Genomic DNA, 24,942 nt, shown 5'->3' on the forward strand with positions numbered 1-24,942 from the left:
TGAAGATATTTGATCAGAAATTACATGCCAAAATTATTTTAAAAGGTAAAATACTGAAGTCATGCCCATTGAAGTGAGGAAGAAGATGGACATGCCAACATCAGTAATCAGCAAGAAAAAGAAAGTGAGTATTGAAGAAGAACCAAAATAACCATTACTTGCAGACACTCTACAATACATAACAATGCAGAACAATAACTTTGATAATTGATAGTTGCAACAAAAATAAGAAATACATAGGGTCATTGAAGCAATGCTGGCTGTCTTGGAAATGAGGGATTTTAGGATAAACTGTGGCAAATTCATGCATTAAAAAACGATTAAGTCATTAGACTATTAAAGCTACCCATCTATATAATGTGGAAAGTTTTCATGACATTATGCTGAGTATAAAATAAATTGCAAAACAATATGTGAGACTAATTTCATTAAGATATTCATGTATATTTTCTGGCAAAGTTTTTGTATGCTTCCCTTAACATGCTACCAGTCACAAAATTGCAACATACAATTAATCTGAAGGACAAACTTTACGTTAGGCGTGTCACAAAATTAAGTTGCCTCTTTCTCCAGGGGACACCATCAGGATCCTTAAAGATTTTTTGGTTATCATACATGTTCTAAAACCCATTGTTTTATATGGAGACATGTGGAAGCACCTGATTTCTAATTTCAAGAAGAAGCAAGATGTAGGATCCCCCGCTGCTGTTCTGATGAGCTCAGCAGGAGTGGAGAACTTCACAATGAACCTTCTCTCATTCCTTCTGCCCTCAAGCAGAGTCTAGTTGCTTAGCAACTGGATAACCACAGGAGAGTATGTGGTATAATTTTTGGAACCCTGACATTGGTTCATGGTGGAAAATGTAATTCAACTGATAAAAAAAAAACCGGATGTAAAGAATAACCAATATAAGAGTCGCTTGCATACCCATGACACATCAAGATGGGTTTTATACCTGGGTATCTTAGGTTGTGCAAAGTAACTTTAGAATTTACTGATATATTGAAGTTTGGTTACAAATTTTAAAGTATTATTCTAAGAATTTCCATAGCACCCTTTCTAGCAATTATCTCTAAATTGTACTATTCATTATTTCAACTGTTTTCTTTTAATTATACTAAACACCTTCTGCTTTGCAATTTTCATAACTGCCTACAGAGAAAATTATGTTAAAAATTATAACTTTGACTAAAATTAATTTAAACAGAAGAAAAAATTTTTGTAAGAATTGTTTTCCATTTTCCTTAATCAGAGTTTTTTCCTAGAAAATCTGAAAACAGAAACATGAGTATTAAACACTAAAGAAGTTGTACAAGCCAAAAATGTATTTTTAAATGCTTTGCATTTATAGTGGCTGCTGTTATCATAAGCCAAACACAAAGACGAGGCCCTTTCAGACACAAATTACAAAAATTACAAGAGAGTGTGTTTGGTCTCCCCTTTTGTCTCAAAATCATCTGAAAAGAAATGGAAAGTTGGTAGGATTAGAAAGTAAGTTGAAAATAGAACCATCCAGTAAGTTGGTAAGATGATCGTATTCAAAACCCATTAATGCTCCTTAGAGTTTTTACCCATGAAGTTCTATACAGTTAAAATGAATATATATGAAAATCTTGAACTATTGAATAAGCAAACAATTTTAAGGCCCATCAAAATAAGGTCACCAATTTTTCCATGTTATCACCTTTGTCTGACCGCATATTGAAAAACGGGGAGAAATCTCAAGGGTTGTTTGCTGACTGCTTATCAATTAGATTAGAGGCCTTCTGAATGGGCTGATCTCTAATTATATAACTGTGGAGTGATCAGAGGCAATGTCTTTGCCAATGCAATTAACATTTTTTTATGTGAGATTAACTGGATTTGAATCACCTGCATAACGTGCTTACAAGGTTAATCTCTCTTGAGACAACAGTGTTGTTTGCCAGTGTGTTACTCTGTAAAGTACAGCTCTCAAGTAGTCATGTCAATTTAGTTCCAAATTTGCATTATGGAAAACCCAACTTCAAATGTGGCTATAATAAAATCAAATGCCAAGTACCATTGCAGTTATGTCAATAATATTCAGAAAGCAAAATATTCAATTTAATACAAAATAGCATAACTCTGAAATACTGTTGCATAATATCCTTTAAGTTTCTTATTTATGTGCTACAATGAAAGAAATTAGGTGTTCGGTGAACCAATTTCTCTTTTCAACTGTATTCAGTCATGAACAGCTATAGAACTGTCAATGGCTATGCTATGACAGCTATTTTTAGGATGACCTTAACAATTTTAGAATAAACTTTGCTTGACATTATAAAGGTAGTGTAGTGTTGTGGCAATAATTACATAGGTAGAGTCCTTTAGGTCCAGTAAGACCAAAGCTATGTAATAAAAGGATATTAGAGCTAACCACTGCTTGTAAACCTTAACTTGACTTCAGCTGCCCCAGAAAGACCTGCCACACTGTAATGTCTATTAAATGAGGAAGTCAGATGGCTAGCCCTTTTATTTAACTGGACATGTATGAGGAAAGGGTGGGTTTGATAGGCACTGAATGTGAATTATTGTACCCTTCCAAGAAATAATGATAATGATCAAACCACCAGAATGTGGTTAAATAATTCCTGACTGCATTAATTTATTTGCACCAAAAATTTTCTTTGTCTGAGAGAATCCATCCTATAAAGCAAAGACAAACATAGGTAAATGTTCTCAAAGGAATAGAAATGCCTCTCTCACCATTTTTAGAGCTAGTTTTATGTTATTACTGATATGAAAATCATATCATGACATGAGAAGAAAGTCCAGCTGAGAGCAGGAGCCCTGTCTATGCAACTCACCACTACGTTTAAGCATTTAAACAGGGTTTGGCACATAGTCGCTGCTGAAGAAATAGACTAAAAAAAACCCTATATTGTTCCTAACAATTATCTTGATTTTAATAACACTTTATGTTTTGAGTTCTTAAATAAAGCCACAGGTTAGTAGATATTTCCTGAAGTTTGGTTCTGAGACATCTTCCCTCACAGCTTTATCTCTGGATATCTCAACTACTCTTAGGCCATCAGTACTATCTTTCATCCAATGACTGAAAATCAGCATCACCATCCCCAATCTCTGTCCTCATCTCCTAAAAAATGTTTAGTTCCCAATCTGAACATCCTCCATTGAAAATCATCAGCTGGCACATACTTTCCAATCGTCTTCTTAGTGAATAGCGATTAAATATGAGTGAACAACAATAGATCACATACCATTTGAAGAAAATTTCCAGTGTAAAAAAATAAAGAACAATGCAGGGAGGAGGAAGGAAAAAGGAAATAAAGGCAGAGAAGCACCACAAAAATACTTACTTAAAAAAACACAGTGTTTAAAAACTTCTGTGATACAGAGAATTTATAATAACATCAATGAAAAAAGAACAGGATACTATAAGGAAAAATTAGAGACAAAAAAAGACCTAGAAGATTTAACATCTAATTAAGAAAAACATCTTCGACAGAAATGGAATAGAGAAAATAGAAAATTTCATTAAATTGTTCGGTCAAGAGTTTCCATATTAAGATTGCTCAGCAAGAGTATGCCAGGAAAAGAAAAATGTGCCAAACCAAGACATGGTATTGAAACATTTCAGAACACTTGGGATAAAGAGATAATACCAAAACTTTGGAAAGAGAAAAAAACAAAACAAAACAAAAACTCACATACAAAGATACAGGAATCAGAATCACACTAGACTTCTTAAGAGCAACACAGGAAGTTAAATGATATTGCAGTGACAACTTCAATATTCTGAGCAAAAATATTTTTAAAATTAGAATTCTATAACTAAAATAGAATTGTAAACTAGAATTCTAAGTATATTCTGAATAGAATGAAGGCACTATGGTTTGGGATGTACTCTCGGCACTAAACAGAAGGCAGAAGAGAAACACTTCTGAATAGAGGAATTAACTAAGAAAGACACAAATACCAGATGCAGGAAAGAGGGGATCCAGCATGGGAGAAAAGGAAAACAAAATCAGGATGAAGTTTCTGGAGCAGACCTAAGCAATATCTAGCCCAGTCAGATTGGGCAGGAGGTCTGAGGCCTCCAAGAAAGGCTGTGTAGTGAGCAGGTGACTTAATTGCTAAATTGTGAAAAATAGAATTTAGAAGATTAAAAATAGAATTTAGAAGGTTAACATTAAAAATTTATGTTAGAGATTTCAAGAATTCATGCCAGGTGTAGACAAACATAAGTAAATGGTATAGTGTCAGAAAAGAAATGCAATCATAATAGTATAACACTTAGCTTGCAGTCGATAATATTCACAGTTATAATAACTCAATTCTGAATACTAATATAAACAATGTTTCTTAAGTTAGTACATCAGAAGGAGAAAAAGGGGCCGAGCCCGTGGCGCACTCGGGAGAGTGCGGCGCTGGGAGCGCGGCGACGCTCCCACCGCGGGTTCGGATCCTATATAGGAATGGCCCAAATCATTAAGTGGACCAAATCATTGTCTTCTAAATTAGTAAATAAAATAAGGTATAAAATTGATACATTTAAAGTAGCAGAAGAAACACTTATTCAAAAATATGGAAATAAATCCCACAAGACAAAGATAAAACAGACTTGCAGGGCAGGAATATTCAAAGACGAGAAATGTGTGTGTGTGTGTTGGAGGAGGTGTGGGGCAAAATATTTCTGTATGTCATTGTAAGTTTTGTAATACTTATATACTAGAAATGTTACACATAAAATATGTTTTCATGTGTCACTTTGACAAAAAAAGTATCCTTTTTAGAAATCATTTGAAAAAATACGTTATTTTTGGTAATTTTTTAAAAAATAGTTCAATTTTGGATGGCAGATATTCAAAATCTAATCATAATTAGAAATTTAATTATGTACTTAAACTCTAGTTTCTCTGCCTTTAGGATCTTTCCAACTTAACATATGTAAACTACTAGGGGGTGTTCTTTATGAAAGCACCTACACTGTGCCATGGATTTTAGTGTCATTTTAGACTATGATACCCACTTCCAATTTTTAGATTTGATACTTCCCCTTTAACTAGGATGTTATTTCATAGCCAGATATTTCCAAAGGATGAACATAAGAAATAATTCATAGAGAATGGTAAAGTAACTTTTTGAAAATTACATTACAGGATTGGCCGGTTTGCTCAGTTGGTTAGAGCACGGCTGGAACTGGCCAGCCACCAAAAAAAAAAGAAAGAAAGAAAGAAAGAAAGAAAATTAGGTTACATTGATCATGTCTTTGTCAAAAGGGTACACTTGAAAATATAATTTGAATTTTCGAACTTCAAAACTTCAAATCCCAATCTCACTTACTAACGAATCAAAAACTTGAAAAATGAAGAAAATTCTTTTTTTCCAGCAATATGTCTCAGAAAATAGATAGCTATTATGTTGGAAAAGGATCTTTATTTCTTTTATTTTTTTTCTTGACATATATAAGTGAATTATATATCTTATACAACTAAATATCATCAACTGCATTTTCTGTATAACATATCTTAAAAGATTGAGTTGCAAAGAACATTCAAAAACCTTCTATAGCTACAGAGTAGTTCTAAGTAACCAGATTTTTTAAAGGGGAATTGTTGCTACATGAAAATAAAATTGATGGGGGTGGAGTTTAAAATGTAACCAATTTTACTTTAGGTCAGAAATGATACTATCTAGCAATGATGAAATATAAAGAGGTTTATTAGAAAACATGTACTGGATGTAACAGCACCAAAATAAAATAAAGGCCTCACCACAAATAGCACACTGTTTATTTTATTTTCTCTAAGAGTAGGGAGAGGATCAAGTTTCAAAAAGGGTCTCTCATGCTATGTTGTCACATCCTTGATTTGGACAATCACTTCTGTTTTATTGTTTTTCTACTGGGTTTGGATGTTGCTTTCTTATCAATAATGGAATTTTAGTTTTTCCCTCAACTTAAGATTGTACATATAATCCCTCAGGTCACTTCTGACTAGTTTACACCATCAGAGAAATATTTCTCAGCTCCTTAAATCAATTCTTCCACGGGAAGTGCTTCTAGACAAATTCAATCTCTTTGGTTGATATTTTCGAAATAATTTCGAACTTTCCACATAACTCTTGACATGCTTAGGGATCTCCTGTAGTTCTTCTAATGTCTTTAGGAAAAGGAGGGTAAATATTTAATTACAAGGTCACATCACTGGTAAGTCTAATTGACATTTAAACCTTTTCAATTTCCTTCTGAAGGCAGCCTATACTGCTGTAATGCCACATTTTCTATTCCAAAGCTGTGGTAGTTACAGAGAAATAGCAATGAGTCTTTCTTTAAATAGAAGAGCTGTACTTGTGGGCTTTCAATGCTAATGTTCAGTGACCACTAATTTCATATCCTACTAGGCAAAACTGTATTTTATTCATTACAGAGTGGAGCACATTTTGAGACTCTTAAAGATGACTGCATGAAATTTAGGGGCAAACTGATACTTGTCTGAGCTCTGCAGGATAAAAATTTACATGCATACTTTGAGCAATTTTATTTTTGCTATTCAATTCCTTTAACGAATGATGGGATTTCTCCTGGCTTTGTCATTTGGGACTTCAAGCTGCTTAGTATCCACAGGGAGTATTACCAGAGATTACTCGGTACTCAGAGTGATTGAAAAGAGAGGCCTGCACTCTGGTACATATTCATAAAGCACAACCCTTACTCTTGAAATGTAATGGAAATCATAAGACAGCTCTTTCCGTCGTGGTGCTCTTACTACACTATGGATGGCAGCTCCCAAACTGCAAAAGAGGCTTCTTTAGAAACCTAGGCAGGACTTTGGTGCTACCCTTGGGCATGTCCTGGGGTAATGACCAAAAATAGGGATATTATCATATCATGCATAAAAACACAAGATTATTTTACTGGCACAGAGAAGTAATTTAAAAATCACAGTGATCTCTTGCAACTTAAAAAAATTAAATAGTATCTGCAATAGTGAAATATTTTATTAAGATTCACACAAACACACATGCATATATATACATACATATATGTATCTATATACATATGTATCTATATTTACATACAGATACTTGAATGGGACTTCAATGTATTCTAAACAAATGTTTCATTTTCCAGTATTTGTAAGATCTTTCTTTTTCCCAATTTTCTGTCATGTTATTTCTCTCTCAATTTGCTACAGTTGTCCCATAGTATTTTACTAATTTTGTGTACTTGGCCATCTTCATTGTCCTCAATTTTCTCCTTCCTAAAGCTTTTGCCGCCATTTCTGAGATACAAGTCTATTCAGTTTTTATCCTATTAATTAAATTCCTCCTGCTAAAGAGTTCCTTGGTTTTTAAAGTTAAAGGAGCATGAATATCATAACACAATAGTTTATTTATGAGTTTTTTTTTCTAATTTTGATTTTATATGTGTGTGTGAATAGACAGCATTTTTGTCGTGAGCTAAAACTATAAATACCTCAATTAAAAATTTTTAAAAGTAGAGAACAAGCATTTTTGTGCTGCACTCTCTTTTTTTTTTTTTTAATTTTATTTTGTCGATATACATTGTGGCTGATTATTGTTCCCCATCACCAAAACCTCCCTCCCTATTATATGTGGTGACATATAATAGATACCTGATAAATGCATCATAGTGGAATGAGTGATAAACTTTAGAGAGATATAATACCTCAAACAGACTTTGAGAAAGAGCTTTTTTTTTTCATTTCGATGGAAGGCAAAATATGAATAAAGTGGGTGAATTAATATTTGAATTTTGTTTTCACATCAAATATTTCAACCATAAGACATCAAAGATTTCAACCATAAGACAAAAAATAAGACAATTCTAAGCTGTCACTACTTATCAGAATTCATGAGTAACCATCCATATATGGCCTGGTTTTTAGTATTAATAAAATTATTAAAAAGCAAAAGAAAAGTAGATATGAAAAGCAATTATAATTTAAAAGAGGGTTTTACCGAAGACAGTCAGCTCTGCTGGATCACTGTCCCTTTCTCCCACCATATTGGTGCCAACACAGGTGTACATCCCTGCATCGCTTTTCCTGGTATTGGAGATCATCAGTTTTCCACCACGGATCTGTTAAAGTTGAGAGAGAGAGAGAGAGAGAGAGAGATAGGAAGGAGGGAAGGAAAAGGAGGGAAGGAAGGAAGGAGGGAGGGAAGGAAGGAAGGAAGGGAAAGGTTATTAATAAATAATTTTGAATATTTGTGTATTTTCTTTCCAAAAGAAAATAGCTAAGTATCTAAGACACAAAATTCCCATTATTTTGGCATCTGCGTGTGTGCTTTCTTTTCTTAAATTCACCCTCACAATTAGTTTCCATATTCCCTCCCTAGGCATACTTCTTTAAGGCAGCCTTCTTCTCTCTTGCCTGGTCCTATTACAAGTTCTGTGACTATCCCCACTACATGTATCCCAGTGGTTTGTCCTCACACTGAGATTCTGTTGAATGAATTGCTATTGCCATTTGCCGTCAGAAAGGAAGACTAGATATCTGCTTTGGATAATATAATGAAATCCGGCTGATTCAGAGGTATTTATTGAGTACCTGTGTGAGCTGGGCAGTGTTCCGAGCACTTGGATTACAGTAGAAACTCAAATAGTGAAAATCTTTGCTTTCCTAGAGCTTACATTTCAATTGTTAGTATTAAACATCTTTGTCGCATCTTAATAGCATTTAAAAGATAATTTTTGTTGAGAAGAGCAGATTGGATAAAAACAAATAAAATTTATAAAATGATGAGTATTAGTTGGTACAAATCATTGCCATCTATTAGATGCTCCCTAAATATATTTTAAATGAGAAGTACTTGTTGACTGAATAAACAAATGCAATATTAAAATGTCTATTTTCTAAAAGAGGACATTAAAGCAGAGGTTAGCTTTCAATAAGTGTATTATCTCTCATAGCTTCTTTTCCAGTTTATTTTTTTGTTTTTATTTTTGTTTTTGTATTGATCTAATTCAAGAATTTTAACTTTATAATGACTGAGTGTTCTTAAAGAGATATGAGATAAGAACATGCTGGTTTTCTCCATGATTTTTTTATTTTATAGGTAAACAAAACTTACGTAGGTTTGTTTTCAACAGAGATGTTTCAAGTTCTAAAACATGTCATGTCATAGTCAGAGATTTTCACCTTTTTTTATGTGGGAGGAAAAGACCATCAATCTTTTCTTAATTATATCCCAGTAGAGCATAATGGTAGATTATAAAAATGGCCACGGAGGCCATTTTCTCCCCTTGAAACTGAGCTTGGCAGTATGGCCAATGGAACTGCAGCAAATGTTTCAGCAGAAGTAAGGTGCTCGCACACTGGGACTTGGCTTCTCTTGGTGCAGTTGGAACCCTGAGACAAAATGGGAGCCAGCCCAAGCTAGCCTGATGGAAAATTAGAGGTCATGAGGAGGAAAATGAAGTTGCCTAGCTGAGAATCAGACATTTGCCAGACATGTGAGTAAGGTCATCCTAGATCATCCAACTGCCAGCACACCTCTTAACAGGCCACAGAAGGATGAGAAAATCTAGCAGAAATCAACCAAAGTGGCTGAGAGCAGAAGTATCAACTTATCCAAAGAATCAGGGTCTAAATAAAATGGTTATTATGAGCCGCTGTAATCTGGGGTGATTTATCAAAAAGCAAAAGCTAAATTCTACAAACATGAACTAGAAACCTTTGAACATTGATTTAACTCCATCACTAGGAGCACATTTTCACAAGTTTTGTACCCAAGCACATACCACTGAGGACCAAATTCTCTTTGGTTCTCACAAGGTCCTCACAGAGTTAACAGTCAAGCCAGAAACATGAATATATGTTGTGATCTCTTACATGGCCTATTCGGTTCCGTGTTATACTGTACTCAAAATGTGCACATAAGAAAAATCCTCTTTTATAATAAATATATTTTTAAAGATAATAGACTCCCAGATTATACACACTTTTGATTGAAATGGCATATTTGTTCAGTGAAATGAGACATTAGCTTAAATAAAACATATTCATTATTAGTTATTGTACCGAATATAAAAATTATACTACTAAATAAGTATTATATACCTTTATATATAATATAATATAATAGGCATTATCTTCTATCATACATAGGCATTACATACTATTTCAGTGAATTAGTTCTCACTTACAAACTTCACATACAAATATTGAGTGGATCCTCTGAAAAAATAAAATGAGTGAATACTGAGTGGATCCTCTGAAAAAATAAAATGAGTGCATGCCATCATCCTGTTCTACTTCTTTACCAGTTTCTGGGTGCTTCATTCTGAATCTTAATCAACTGATGAAATGGGTCATCAATTTCCTTTGAAAATAAAGTATTTTTCTACATGATCTAACCTGCAGAATCAGTCAGTAATTTTTGTTTTGATTTTATTTCATATCAATTAAATTTGCTTTACCACCTTAAATTATTTCTTCTTAAAACTTTGGAAATAGTGTAAAATGAGATTTTTGTAGTTAATATGGTTTATGGCTATCACTTCACACTTTAACATGCACATGCTACACGCCTTCAGAGATCTGATAAAGAGCTATGACATCAATATCTTACTGCAAATATACATTTACATATTCAGATTTGTAAAATTATTAATATATCATATATACTTGAGATCTATATAATTTTTGTCTCTTTGAATGCTCATCCCAAAGTTTATTACATTATAAATGACAATTAGCATTCACATATAGTTTTATTAACAACAAATTAAGAATAAAACACATCCATTTTAAGATTTGGAATTTAATCTCTTTAGGTCATGATTTTAATTTAACTCACACTTATTCTTTCTTCCTTGTCATCGATTCGAACTTTGTCTTTTTTCCAGTAGATGGTGGGTTCTGGGTGTCCCCGGGGAGGTTGGCACTCCAAGATTGCAGGCTCTCCAGCTGCCACTACAACATCTGTGGGGTTTTGCCGGAAGTCATCTCGTAACACTGAAGAAAAATAATTATAGTAAAAGAAAACTCAATCACAGTAACTTCAGCTTTCTGTTGCAAAAGGTAATTTCAAGTCTTGCTTACTTCGTTCTACTAGAAACTGTGTGGATATTTACTGAGAACACAGCCATGCCCATCTTAACATATTCTAGTGCCAACCTAAATGCTCATCATAGGGGAACAGCTAACTCATATGATCATGCACGTTTGCTCAAAAATTTGATTTAAAAAATTAGATAAGTCTAAGGAAAATAAGATGAAAAATATTCATAACATAGTTTTGAGATATATTAAAAATAACTGTATTTTGTGCAGAACTCTGTGTAATATGATTGTACTTTCTATAAAGAAAAAGCACATCTCTATATATACATAAATACGTTAAAATAAATGTTAAAGTTATACTACAACTTGAAACAAGTCACATGCAGGTAATTGTGAGCATGTATGCATGGCAGTCTATGGGGGGATGTGGGGTGAGAATTCTTTGAGAAAGTCCTTTTTCATGACATGAATATGTACAAGATCCACACTGTTTTCATCACACTGCAGAAGATAGACTGATTGTTCACCCTTGCAATGCACTAGCACCCACATACACAGGGCTACATTTTCATTCTCTCTGCATCTCCACCTGCCAAGCGACATCTGGGCAGCGTGACATTCGGAGCAGAGATATCACTTATAGCAGTTTTGCCAGTCTGAGTTTCCCCTCCTTTCATTAAGGAGAACAGCAGGTTGGACCTCTGTTGTAACCACCCAAAATCTGGCATGCCTGGCTCTCCAAATGTCACCTGTCTATCTGCATGTGCTTTTCTGCTGCTGGCAAGATGAAAAGCCTGGAAAAGTGACTTGGCCCTATCAGACTACAGGATGCTGGATTTATTTGATAAATAAAGGTTATGTCTACTTCAGGTTAAATATTCATAAGGTAGTTGAGACCAACTAATATATTGTATACCTCAACTGCCTCTGCTTTTTCTAACTGCCTTTGTTTTTTCTACTCTTTACATCCAAACATCAACAAGATGGGTTCCAAAGTACCTAGGGGTAAAACAAACCAGAATACATACACACACACATGCATACACATATACACACACGTGTGTGTGCATGTGTGTGTATGTGTATATACATATAAATATGTGTGAGTATATCTATATCTATCTACATACGTGTGTGTGTGTGTGTGTGTGTGTGTGTGTGTGTGTGTGTGTGTGTGTGTGTGTGTCAAACTGTTTGAAATCAACATTAGGCAGCTTGTGCTAGCCTGCTATGTAAATCATCTGCTGCAAATGGGGATTAGGTCAAACCAACTGCCTTCCGTGTCCTGTAATGAGACCTACTTCAGCACTCTGCTTTTTTGTTGTGCCAAGTCTCTAGGTTAATTGTCATTCTCCAAATAAATAGAAATCTCTGTCCTGAAAATAGCTCCAGAGAGACAACTGAGTGACTTAGGGCTTTTCTTTTCCTGTCTCTAACAACACATCTTTTAACACATTTTCAATCTTAATGAAGTCATGGCCCTTTACGAGATGAGAGAACCTTGTCTCCTATTGAAGGGGCAGTAAGAAAGAATTCAGCACAAATTGTTCACTCTCAGCTTATAAGCTGATTAGTTTACTGCTTTTGCAGCTAAGGAAATGTGTTCCATTTTAGCACTGTGAACTGCACATTTTTGGTCCCCTTGCTTTACTGGCAAGAAAGGTGTGATTTATATGCATGAAGATTTGCTTCTGAATGGGCTGAGGGAAGTGTGCATTTAAATGTAACATTCACACAAGCCATGTGAAGGCGTTAACACTGTAGTTCCCTCTTGCAGGTGAATTCTCCAGGGAGAGTTAGCTGGTTACTCATTTATATTCTAAATACAGAACAGCTGCCTATTTATGCAATGTTAAAACGTGCAAAAACATGGTAACAGGGTGATGAGCACCCCTGCAATATCCGGTGCTGGCAACAAATGGTGTTTTGGCAGGTCCTCAATCTGTTCCAAAATGGCACAGCTGGCCAGTTGAAGGGCCTTCTCCAGAACTGGTCTCCTAACAAATGACATGCCAAAACGCTTCAACACAAACGGTACTTAAGACCATTGCAAATCATTCAGAAACACAGTATTACACCGATTTGCAACAATCCAACTTAAAAAAAAAAAAAAAGCCCTTTGACATGAGGGACAAAAAGGAGAAAAATATCATAACAAACTATAAGGACTGCTACACTTCAACAGTATAACATGTGTTTACGGCATTCACAAAAAAAGAAAATGAGTCCAATTTGCAAATGAAGCCAAGAAATCTAACATCAACTGTAATTTTAGGCTTTCAGACTATTCACCCAGAGAGTAGGGTGAGATAATGGTATAATTGGTACCGTACCCTCTTCAACTTGCAATACAGTCTTTGGGGTTTGTATAGGATTCAGTTAATTCATTTGTACTTAGTGACATCATTTCTTTTACCCTAAGTCTTTGGGGTAATAAAACGTAGTCTTTGGGGTAATAAAATGTATTTCTCTCTCTCTCTCTCTCTCTCTTTCTATCTCTCTCAAATAAAACTAAGAAGAAAAAAACATCCTTCTGAGCAGGTTCTATCTAGCAGAGCAAACAGAGAACTTATTCTCAGGAAAAAAGTAATGTCATTTTTACTCTTCTCAAATAGAAAAGGAGGATATATATTGCCTGATACTTGCTTATATATTTCTGAAATCTGTACTTTACATCCATTCATAAATGTAAGCAAAGTAAAATAAAATAATATTCATCAGTTCTTGTTTTTCTGCTAATTATTCATTTCTTTCTCTTATATTGCCCTGTGCTTTATTGCGGATGATAAAGACTAGAAAGTGTGAGCCATCAGGAAGGATTAACACGTGTTGGATGAAGGGGACTAAATGCTCTTGCAAATAAACAAGAAAAGAAAAAACAAAAAAGGAAAACAAAATGAAACAAGTTCAAATTCTAAATTGAGTCTCTCTCTATATATATTATTTTTTCTCTTAAGTCCCTATCCTAGGAAGAACTGAGAACTGTAGCAAAGCAAAATTGTATAGACAAATGTGTATTACCTCATTCTTCAAAAAGTCTTTAAAGATGATAAAGAATAATAAATGATGGATCTTGGATGTAACAGGTGCCATTTTGCACACAATAAGCATAAAATAGCCGCCAGCTTTTTCCCTTATGAGAAAACTTGTGGTTTCTTAGAAATAGAAACTCCTCTACTTTTGCATGGGTGCAACCTTCCACCTGATTGCATCTGCCAGCCTTATCTTCCACACCAGAACCAAACCCCTCCCTGATTACATCAGCCTTCCCTACAGCCTGTATAAACTCTCCCACCCCCAAGCCTGCTGCCCTCCATTAAAGCTTAATCAGTACCTGGCATTTTGGCTCACTTTCTTTAATTTTGGTGCTGAAAACCAGGAAGGGTCCTGGCCAGGACCTTCAGATGATCCCCTCTCTTGGGTTGATTGGCCCTCCCAGCCACCCTTCCTGGACCCACCAAACCATGTGCCTCCAAGACTCTCTCCTTTTGCCATTTCAGACCAACACATCCACCATCGGCCTCAATTCAGGGTGAGTCAGTGGGTCTGTCCTACTTCTATGGGTTCCCCCGACTACTCTCTATGACTACTGTCTACTTGCTTCGAAGCCCAGGTGTCTGCCTGAGGGAACCCCTCTCATGCCCCCCAGCTATTGGAGGATGCTCCACTAGCCAGTTGCTGGCTCCTCTCTTGAAAGGAAGGTACACACCAATGAGGATGCTCCTTGGTGTTACCCTTCTACTGGGACTGACCTCCTTTCTCACCCTTTAAATGGGATCCTCACAATCCAAACTTCCATGTTCTATGCCTCTGGGCTGTCTCCTGGCCAATTTACCTCTTAGCTTCCAGGGAGACATTAAACCTAAACATCTCATTTTCTACCGTGATCTCTATGCCCTCTGGGCTGTCTCCTGTCCAACCTCTTGGCCTCCAGGGAGATATTAAACCCAAATGCCTTATTTTCTACTACAATCAGGTTTGGCCTAAGTACAAACTAGACAATGGACCCCAGTGGCCAGAAGATGACACTCTAGATTTGGATACTCAGAGATTTAGACAACTTTTGTCACCGAAACAGCAAAGCTGGAGAGATTTCTCATGTTCAAGCCTTCCTCTATCTCAGATTGCATCCTTTCTGTCAAAACTGTCCTATGTCTCAAATTCTCCTAGCTCATGCCTGACATCTTCTGGATTCAGGTCAATCTTTTGATCCATCAGAACAGTCTGCTCCCCAACCACCTCCTTATGCTCCAGATCCTTCACCAGTCCCTCCACCTTTTCCCTCTCTTCCCAACACCTGGTCTTGAGATGCTCATCCTCAGCCACCCAACCCCCCTCCTTCTACCCCTTCATCAGGTGACAACCCCATCTCAGCTCTGGCTTCTTTATACCCTCTCCAGGAAGTGGCTGGGACAGAGGGAATTGTCTGAGTCCATGTCCCTTTATCTCTTTTGGACCTTTCCCAAATTGAAAAATGACTGGGATCTTTCCAGTCCAACCTGGACACATATCTTAAGGAATTCAGATATCTCACCCAGTCTTATGATCTCACCTGGCATGATATTTTTATGGTTCTCACTACTACTTTGTCCCCTGAAGACAGGGAGCAGGTCTGGATAACAGCCCAACAACAGGCAGACGAGGTACATGCTCAAAATAATAGGCAGCCTGTGGGAGCCATTGCCGTCCCTCACACGGACCCAAATTGGGACTACCATGCCGGCCATAGGGACTGGAATCTCCAGGATAACATGATCACACACTTGATTTACGGCCTCCAAAAGGCTACTCACAAGTCAGTCAATTATGAAAAGCTTAGAGAAATCACATAAAAATCTACTGAAAATCCAAGCAAGTTCCTAACCTGCCTCTCTGAGGCTTTACATCAGTACACATGCATAGACCCAAACTCCCCTGCAGGCATGGCCCTCTTACACTCTCATTTCATTACCCAGTCAGCCCCTGATAATTGAAAAAAAAACTAAAAAACCTGAGGATGGTCCAAATACGACCCAACAAGACCTCCTCAATGCAGCTTTCAAGGTTTTTAACAATAGGGAGGAGGAGGAGAAGAAAGATCAATACAAAACAGATCAAGCCAAATACCAACTCATGGCTAATGCCATACAAGGTTCACATATCCCTAAGCTAGCTGCCTCTAGGGGCAAGACAACTGGGAACTCCTTCAAATGCAGTCAACTGGGCCATAGGGCACAGTCCTGTTCTAACCCCAGGCCCTCTCCCAGGCCCTGTCCTCATGGCAAACAACCAGGTCATTGGGGGGTTGACCATTCCACTTGCCAAAGAGGGAGTGGCCCAGTCCCCAACCCACAGCCTTTGGCTTCATGGCCATCCTCACCAGAACTTCTTGGATTCCCCCAAGAGGAGGACTGGACAATGCCCAGGGCCTGAGGCTCCCACGGAGATCACCATGCGTGAGCCCAGAGTAACTCTCCTTGTAGCCAGTAAGCTTATTTCTTTTGTCATCAATACATGGGCCACTTACTCTACCCTTCCTGAATATGCAGGACAAGCAGCCTCTTCCTCTATCACAATAGTAGGGATCATGGGATCAGAATACTGGCCATGGATTGCTGAACCCCTTTCCTGTACCCTACATCACACTCAACTCACATACAAATTTTTAATAATGCCTCAATGCCCAGCCCCCTTACTGGGACAGGACATCCTTTCCAAATTCAAAGCTACCCTTACCCTAAATGCTTTAACTCCAGCTACAATACTGCTGTTACAGGCCACCCCAGACCTGGCACCTGAGGCTTCCACCTTCCCCTTCCCCTCGGACAAGGTTAATCCCATAGTATGGGATACTTCTTCTCCCTCTGTTGCTATGCACCATTCCCCTATTCTTGTTAAGTTGTGGAACTCCTCTTTGTGCCCTAATGTCCCACAATACCCCATCGCTAACAAACACCTAATAGGCTTAAAACCCATCAGATACAAACTCCTTTCTTCTCATCTCATATGGCCTACCCACTCGCCTTTTAATATACCCATCCTCTGATTATAAAGCCTAATGGCTCATAACATTTAGTTCAAGACCTCAGGGTCATTAATGTGGCCGTTTTACCCATAACCCCAATCATTTCTAACCCCTATACTCTTCTATACACAATCCCAGCAACAACCCGCTTCTTCTCTGTACTTGACTTCAAAGATGCCTTTTTTTCTATCCCCTTACGCCCTTCCTGTCAAAACCTGTTCACCTTCACTTGGACTGACCCTGATAGACGTCATTCCCAACAACTCACCTGGACAGTACTACCTCAGGGGTTTCGGGATAGGCCCCACTTCTTTGGCCAGTCCTTAGCTCAAGACTTATCTGAACTCCCTCCAACCTCTAGCACTTTAATACAATATGTGGATGACCTCCTCCTTTATAGCCCCTCCTATGAGGTTTCACAGGCCCACACTGTTGCTCTCCTTAATTTCCTGGCCTCTAGGGGATATTGAATGTCCCCCAGCAAGTCCCAAATTGCTTCTCCTTCAGTAACCTATTTGGGAGTCCACTTCACCCCCAACACTAGAGAAATAATGGTGGATCACAAGATTTTAATTTCTGAACTCCCTACTCCTACCATTAAGGGTGAAATCCTTTCTTTCTTGGGGTTACAGGGTATCTTTGCCTATGGATTCCTAACTTTGGTGAACCCTACAGGACACATTCACATCCCTGACATACGTTCCCACAACATGCTATGACCGGACAACTGCCACATCATGTTCTTATGGAGGTAAAAACTACTGGATAGCTCTTTCCAAAGGGGATTCTGCTGGAGTCCAGTGCCCTCACCCCAATAAAAAACATTTCTGCTTCACCCAAACCACTCACCTAGGCTACAGCAATGGGGGAGGACTTCAGGACAAAACATGTCAGACCCCTAAACATGATGGGACTTGTCCTTCTTCTTGGTCCCTGCCTCTTTTGGTGTTTCTCCGGTTTCTTACAGGAACATGTGCAGGCCTTCACCAACCAAAAGGTCATTGAATTCATGGGAGGAGGATATCAGCTCCTCAGAATCAGTGACCCTTCCCTGGAAGAATACAGCCTCCTCACACAAAACCAATACCCTGCCACCTAATTGTTTTACCTGCCAACGTAAATCTTTTATTTTTTCATATTTTTGCTCATCTCCAGCAGGAAGTAGCTTCAGAAGAATGAGACCTCTACCCCTTCTCCCCCTCTCCCTATACTTAAAAGCCTGGACTGATGGATCTTGGATGTGACCGGCACCATTTTGCATACAATAAGCACAAAATAGCCGCCAGCCTTCCCCTTAAGAGAAACCTTGTGGTTTCTGAGAAATAGAAACTCCTCTACTTCTGCATAGGTGCAACCTTCCACCTGATTGCATCCGCCAGCCTTATCTTCCACACCAGCCCCAAACCCCTCCCTGATTACATCAGCCTTCCCTACAGTCTATACAAGCCCTCCCACCCCCATGCCTGGTGCTACTCTCCATTTTGAGCATGGCCTGGCAGATTCTTTTCCTTTAATAAAGCTTGATCAGTACCTGACGTTTCAGCTCACTTTCTTTCAATAAACATAATGAGCTAGAAAGGATCTGGTTAAAATGACAGAAGATGGGAAGGTAGCAATAAGTTATACTTTAAACAAAAAGGATATACTGTTTTCCATAATGTTTGGATTAATTTAAATTTCCAACAACAGTGAACAAGGCTTCCCTTTATTCCACATTCATGCCAACACTTACCTTTTATCTTTTTTAATAATAGCCCTTCTAAAAGGTGTACATTGTATGCTATAAATATATAATATATACAATTATTTATTAATAAAAATAAATTTTGAAAATTGAATTAAATTTAAAAAATGATTTAACAGGTATACTCTGATATAGTACTTGCTTGTAGATATAAGTTTAGAATGCAAGGTTTCAAATCTCCATGGGGGGAAAAGGATATGTAAATGGCTACAAGCCAAATATTCATTTCTACATATAAGCTACAAAGCACAAAAAAGAGTTCAACCAGCTAGTTATAATACAACCTGGATTATATATGTATTTTTTGCATTGATAGACACAGGACTGACAAAGTTATTCTGGAACATCAGAGCATTCTGAATTAGTAGAGTGTCTGATAAAATATACTCATAAAATAATATAAATATTAAAAACTATCTATGACATAGAGATTTCTAACAAATTAATTCAATTTTTCAAGTATGTATTAAGCACTAAAATGTGCTCAGTGCTGTCCTATGAACCGGCCAAGAAATACAAAACGAGAGTGATGTGGTGGTGCCTGGGGTAGCCTTCTTTAATCTCCAGTGGTCACTCCTCTTAGAATTTACCCCTGTGTATAATCCCTTCCCTTTGAGTGTGGACTAGACCTACTGACTTGCCTTTAATGAACAAAATATTACAAAGTGATAGGATATCACTTCCAAGATTAGATTATGACTTTCATTTTTCTCTCTCTCTTTTTCTCTCTCTCCTCATGTACTTCGTCTATCATGCAAGATGCCATGTAGCCCAATGAAAAGGCCCACTTGGCAAGGATCTGAGGGCAGCTTCCAGCCAACAGCCAGCAGGGAACTGAGGCCCTCGGTTCAACAACCCTTGAGGACCCAAATCGCCATCAAATTTTGTGGTCATTTGTTTTGAAACAATAGGAAACTAATACAGTAGTCTAACAAAGTTTTATGTCCAGTTGTGATTTTAGAGCTTACATCCTGCTTCCTCCCTTCTGTCCTAAATCAATAGTTCTCAGGCTTTTTCTTTTTAGCCTCAGTTGAGGCAAATCATTACTCAGACATTTCCATCTAATTTATTCAAATAAATTAGCAATGACAAGGAGGTGAGATTGCATAATTAATGGACAGATATATTTCTGAACCACAATTTGCTCATGCTTTTGAGTGAAGTTATTAGAAATGCAAAGCCTAAAAATATTATTGATAAAAGAATTCACGTACACCATTGGATAAAGAAAACTGTCTACAAAAAACTAAATTGATTACGAAAAGGTAATCTGAGGAGGAATTGTAATGAAAAGCATGACTAGCATCTCAAACAACACTGAACACAAGGCTGGTTTTGTCTGTTGTATGAGCATACGAAATGTCAGAGCTACTGTGACATCCAGGCTTCACAGTAAAAAAACTGAACTCTGGTCCCAAGCAGTTGCTTATATGATGTACATTTTAGTTTATGAATACAAAATTTTAATAAATCATGACATTAGAAGGATACTCATGAGCCTTTAGTTATGCATATAGATAATGTATAAATATTAAATATGTGTTGGTTTTCAATAATTTTTTTTAAAACTCGTTTTTTTGGATAATTTATCAGGCACAAATAAAGATACTTTTGGTCTCTGTGTGTTAAAAATAATTGCTCTACAATATAGCTAAAATTTAGTGAGCACACACTATATGCTAAGCACAGTATCATGTATATGTAATAGGTCATCTGATCCTTGTCTATTGTGTTAGATAAGTACCAGGTTTATGCCCAGTGTGTCTAATACTAGAATCTACACACAGTCATTATGCTACACTGAGTTCCAATATCATCTGCTTCTATTTATCCTGTTCTTACAGCCCTAATTCAGAATGTCCTTTTATCTTGCTTGAATGACTGCAAGAATACCTTATTTGAACTTTTTTTCTGGTTTCTCTTTTAAACTCTCCATTGTAGCTATTATGAGATTGCTAAAATGCAAATATAATCATTTCAATTCCCTTTCACACTTTTTAATGGTTCTTAAGATAAAATTCTCTGCTTAATATGATTTCAAAGATTGTTTAAAATTGGGTCTCTGCTTATATCTCCAGGCTGCTCATGGACATTTCTGCAACCCCCACGCTCAGTTCATAGAAGGGAACATCTCATTATCATCGTACATTGGCATACGATGGTCTTTCTACTTGAAAATATCTCCCAGCCCCCCCTTTGTTTCCTTACTTTTATTTATTCCTTTCTCTAATACAGACTATTCCTTCAGTGTCAGCTTCAGACTCACTGATCTGAAAGGTCTTTCCTTCTGTACTTAAACTGGACTTGGTAACCTTCCAAAGGGCTCCCATTCTGAAGGTCATTGGAAGAGTTAATCAAGTATTCTTGATTAGTTGATTAAATTAATGAAGTGTGTTCCAGTAATTTCTTATCATATCAAATAGATCACAATGTTTTAATTTGATTTTAAAACATCACTTATGAAGAACAATTTAATTTGATTGGTTTTAAGGGGTAGAGTACTTGACTTGCCTACCTACATGTTCATATATCACTAAGATAAAAGCCCAATCGTTCAAGCCGGTCAGAAATCAATCATTCAATGAAACAATAGATTTATATACAACCAGCAAAACTGTTAGCACAAACTATAGTATACGATGGTAAATATTACAAAGGACTAAAACAAACAAACAAAATGATGGCGACCCCTACGACTGGCACAACATTTCTTCCCTAACCCCACCAAAACCTCCACTACCAATCACCATGGAGAATGATCAGGTGTAATGCTAACCAGCACAAAGCTCAGGGCTTCTACTCTACTTGGGAGGAAAACACCCCATTTCTTCCTGGACTAAATGGCTGTGGTTGGCAGCCACACTGTGACCCCAGGGGGAGCTCCAGCCTTTGGAAGAAACTAAGACTACACACACTAGAATTTGAAAAATCTGGGTTCTTGATGACATGGCTAAAGAAATCAGTCCTAAAGACTGTGCTAACTCTGGACTTTCTACATATGCTCTCTTTCATATTCAATTTAAGTTTCCCCTTTCAACTGAAAGCTCCCCACTGAACTGGCATGACAATTCTGTACTTTTCTGAAATTTTAACTACTAAAAGACTGAATAAATCTAAAGAGGAATCGTCATTCACAAGAAACTACTTTATTATATTTGGTACAATCAAACAAAATATGGTCAGAATGGACAGGCCATCCACCAACTAAATAGACAATAAAACCTGATATTTGGGGAAGTCATAAGTGGTTTCTTCTGCACAGAAGGGGAATGGGAAACAAAGAGCTCAGTGGGGAGATATCCTGCTACTGCTGTGCAAGCTGACACTCTGGCACCCCTGCTGCATGCAGGCAATTCCAAAATGAAAAGCACTGACCCCCCTGCTCCACTAGGACTCAGTGAACAAGCAAATTCACTCAGCAAATGATCCAGATAAACCCGTGGTATGAATTAGAGCATGTTGAATAAACAAGAATGCCCTGTAACTTGTTCATTTTCAAGTCATAGCATTTTGTGGAGCCTGGTGTTCCACTGGAAATAAAACACACAAGCACATAATTCATGCAAGAGGAATGGCCAGCTCTGAGTTGCTCAGCCAAGTCTTTATTCTTGAATCTTTTTTTTAGCCCTGTTCTGTCCTCACCCACAATATAATTTGAAGTCCTGCTAACAGTGCCAAGTCTTCCTTAATGTTTTCCATTAATGTTTAAAACTTGCTGGAGGATTCTTAGAAATTGCATGGAAACATTGTGCTCTCTGTAATTTGTATCCATAACCTCTGTAATGCATATGTTCTCCTTGGGGACCAAGTGTTGAGATCATTCATAAACTCTTGGATCCCATGTGGCACTGCAAACTGGTGACATCTGACCACAGCAGACTCTAGGCCTGTCTCTGGCAATCATTTCCTTTGGTTTGCAGTTAAGGAGCCAGCAGTTGGCATACCTTCAACACTTGAAAGTCCTATTTTTGGCAAAGAATAGCATCTGATATTTGACAGAGATCTGCACATCCTATCCGTTAGTTAGTTGATGAGGAAGTTGTGGATTGAGGCTAATTAATGTTTAATCAGTTTCTCTTTTTTCTCCCTTAAAGATCCATTGTCCACAAAATTGTTCATGTGGGATTGATGTATCCAAAATCACAGAAAGCACAAAGGAATGAAAGCAAGTTAGAGAATGTGTCCAAATATAGTATGTGAAAGCAAGATGTTATCTAGAAGTGCTAGCATTAACCTACACATATTCTAGGCAAATTCTTCCTCTACTAGAACAAAAACCTCTTATCCATGACCCCAAAGTGGAGCAGTTCTGCTCTGCTCCCCAAGCAACTACCTTCCAGCATCTTCCCGTTTAGAACTAATTCCAGTGTTGGGGTAACAGCAATACCTATAACTCTTGACATTAGAAGATATAATACAATCAATTTAAAATTCAGAACTACAGAGGCTAGTTTAATTAAAGATAAAAGAAAATAAATAGTGGTTCTCAAAATGGTAACAGGATGAAATGCCAGATTATTTCAAGTTTATGATGGGGCCTCTTACTTTCTTTCCTTTAATCTGGGTTTGGGTACTCCTCGATAAATAAATAAATAAGCACACCCATTTTATAGAATTTACATTTACAGGATTATTACAGATAATCATCTGTCTGCTTCTACTTTTCAATCTGGTTCATGTCCCATGAGCCTCAAGTCTTCAACTAAAGCAATTAAGTTGCTAGGTACCAGGAAGGCTTGTTACAGGTGTTTCGTAGAGAAGCTTTTCTTACTACATCCCATTTTTTTCCAATATCCCCCATTTCCTTTTCATTTAATCCTCACCATAAGACCAACAAAAATAGAAACTTGAGAGGATCAAATATCATTTATATGTATTTGTAAAACAGAAAATTCAATGTATTTATTTAAGTGTACATTAAATTTAAAATATACCTAAGTATATATTTAAATTCAAACTCCAGGATTCATTACTGCCTGATAGGTACATCTGTCAATTTGAATAAAAGAAAGAAAGAGTGCTATCAAGTAAATATCAATGTGCTGCTTTCTTCTGGATCCCAATAGATTACCACTCTCCTCCCACCTTGTTAGTCCTTATCTGAAGGCATTAGCTTTTACAGCATTCCTACATCGCACACTTCACAGAGGTACACAGTCTGAGCAGCATTTTCCTGTCATTCCAGCCTCTCCTGGTATCGATGTGTTATTGCTCTGATATTTCTCTCCCATAGTGTATCCTGATGTGCACGATCAACGTGAATTACAATGCCAAGTAACTGCCAGATGTCATGAGTTACACTCTCAATACTCTAAGGATTATTACACATTAGGGCACCCTACAGTGCAAGGGTGTCCTGGAATTTATGTGTTATTTATTACCTATTGGCAGGGTCTCAAAGCAATCTCACCCCTGCTGATGAAATGAGGGCTGGAAAGAGAAGAAGGTCGAGGTCAAACTTCCTTGTCTAGAATGCCAGTTACTTTGAAACTACAAAGTGACTGTGGCTTTATCTTTATTCCCTCTACCTGAAACTCAACAAATCTCTGAATATAGGAGACATATATTATCATGCATCTACGGGCTTTCAACTTGATTCTGCTGACTTCACAATTTCTATCATTTCACCTATTTTAACAACACGTTTTGTAACCATAACCATAGGAGGTCGTATATAGAGGGTACACGTGAATCCCAACATAATCCTTGAACTTCAAAATGACTAGTTTGAGGGTACACTATTTATTTCCCTCTTTACACAGGAACATAGACCAAAGCCTAACTGCATTAGACTATATTTAAATTTTTAAAAAATCACCTCATATGATTGTGAATCAATATCAAAATTTGCATATGTCCACATCACAAAATAGGGGCATTACTATATGCTGTCATGAATTTTGCTGAAACAGATGCAATTTGACATCCTATATTCTTCAGGAAATGATCTGTCTGATTACTACATGACAAGAAGCTCAAAATGTTTCTTAATACAGAATGTAGCATATTTATTTTTAAATTGGCTGATTAAAAAAAGGTCTATCATCTCTCTACTCTATCCCAAAGACCCAGTAACCTTCTTTTCTTTCACCACCAAATGAATTCTGAATGAAGTAGTTAACATTCAGCAACCTCATTACCCATCTACCATAAATCTTCAAAAGCATCACCATGT

General features: G+C 37.1%; 1 protein-coding gene across 1 annotated transcript in view; it reads right to left on the reverse strand.

Moving 5' to 3' along the window:
- The window catches only part of ROBO2 (roundabout guidance receptor 2), a 600,911-nt gene that overhangs the window by 178,659 nt on the left and 397,310 nt on the right, over positions 1-24,942 (reverse strand). Inside the window, exons 3-4 of the mRNA XM_063077978.1 lie at positions 10,814-10,971; positions 7,970-8,090 (exon numbers count right to left, since the gene is read on the reverse strand). Coding sequence (XP_062934048.1) covers positions 7,970-8,090; positions 10,814-10,971 — 279 coding nt within the window. The remainder of the gene's footprint in view (positions 1-7,969; positions 8,091-10,813; positions 10,972-24,942) is intronic.

Source organism: Cynocephalus volans, chromosome 1 (assembly GCF_027409185.1).
Source record: "Cynocephalus volans isolate mCynVol1 chromosome 1, mCynVol1.pri, whole genome shotgun sequence".
Lineage (NCBI taxonomy): Eukaryota > Metazoa > Chordata > Mammalia > Dermoptera > Cynocephalidae > Cynocephalus > Cynocephalus volans.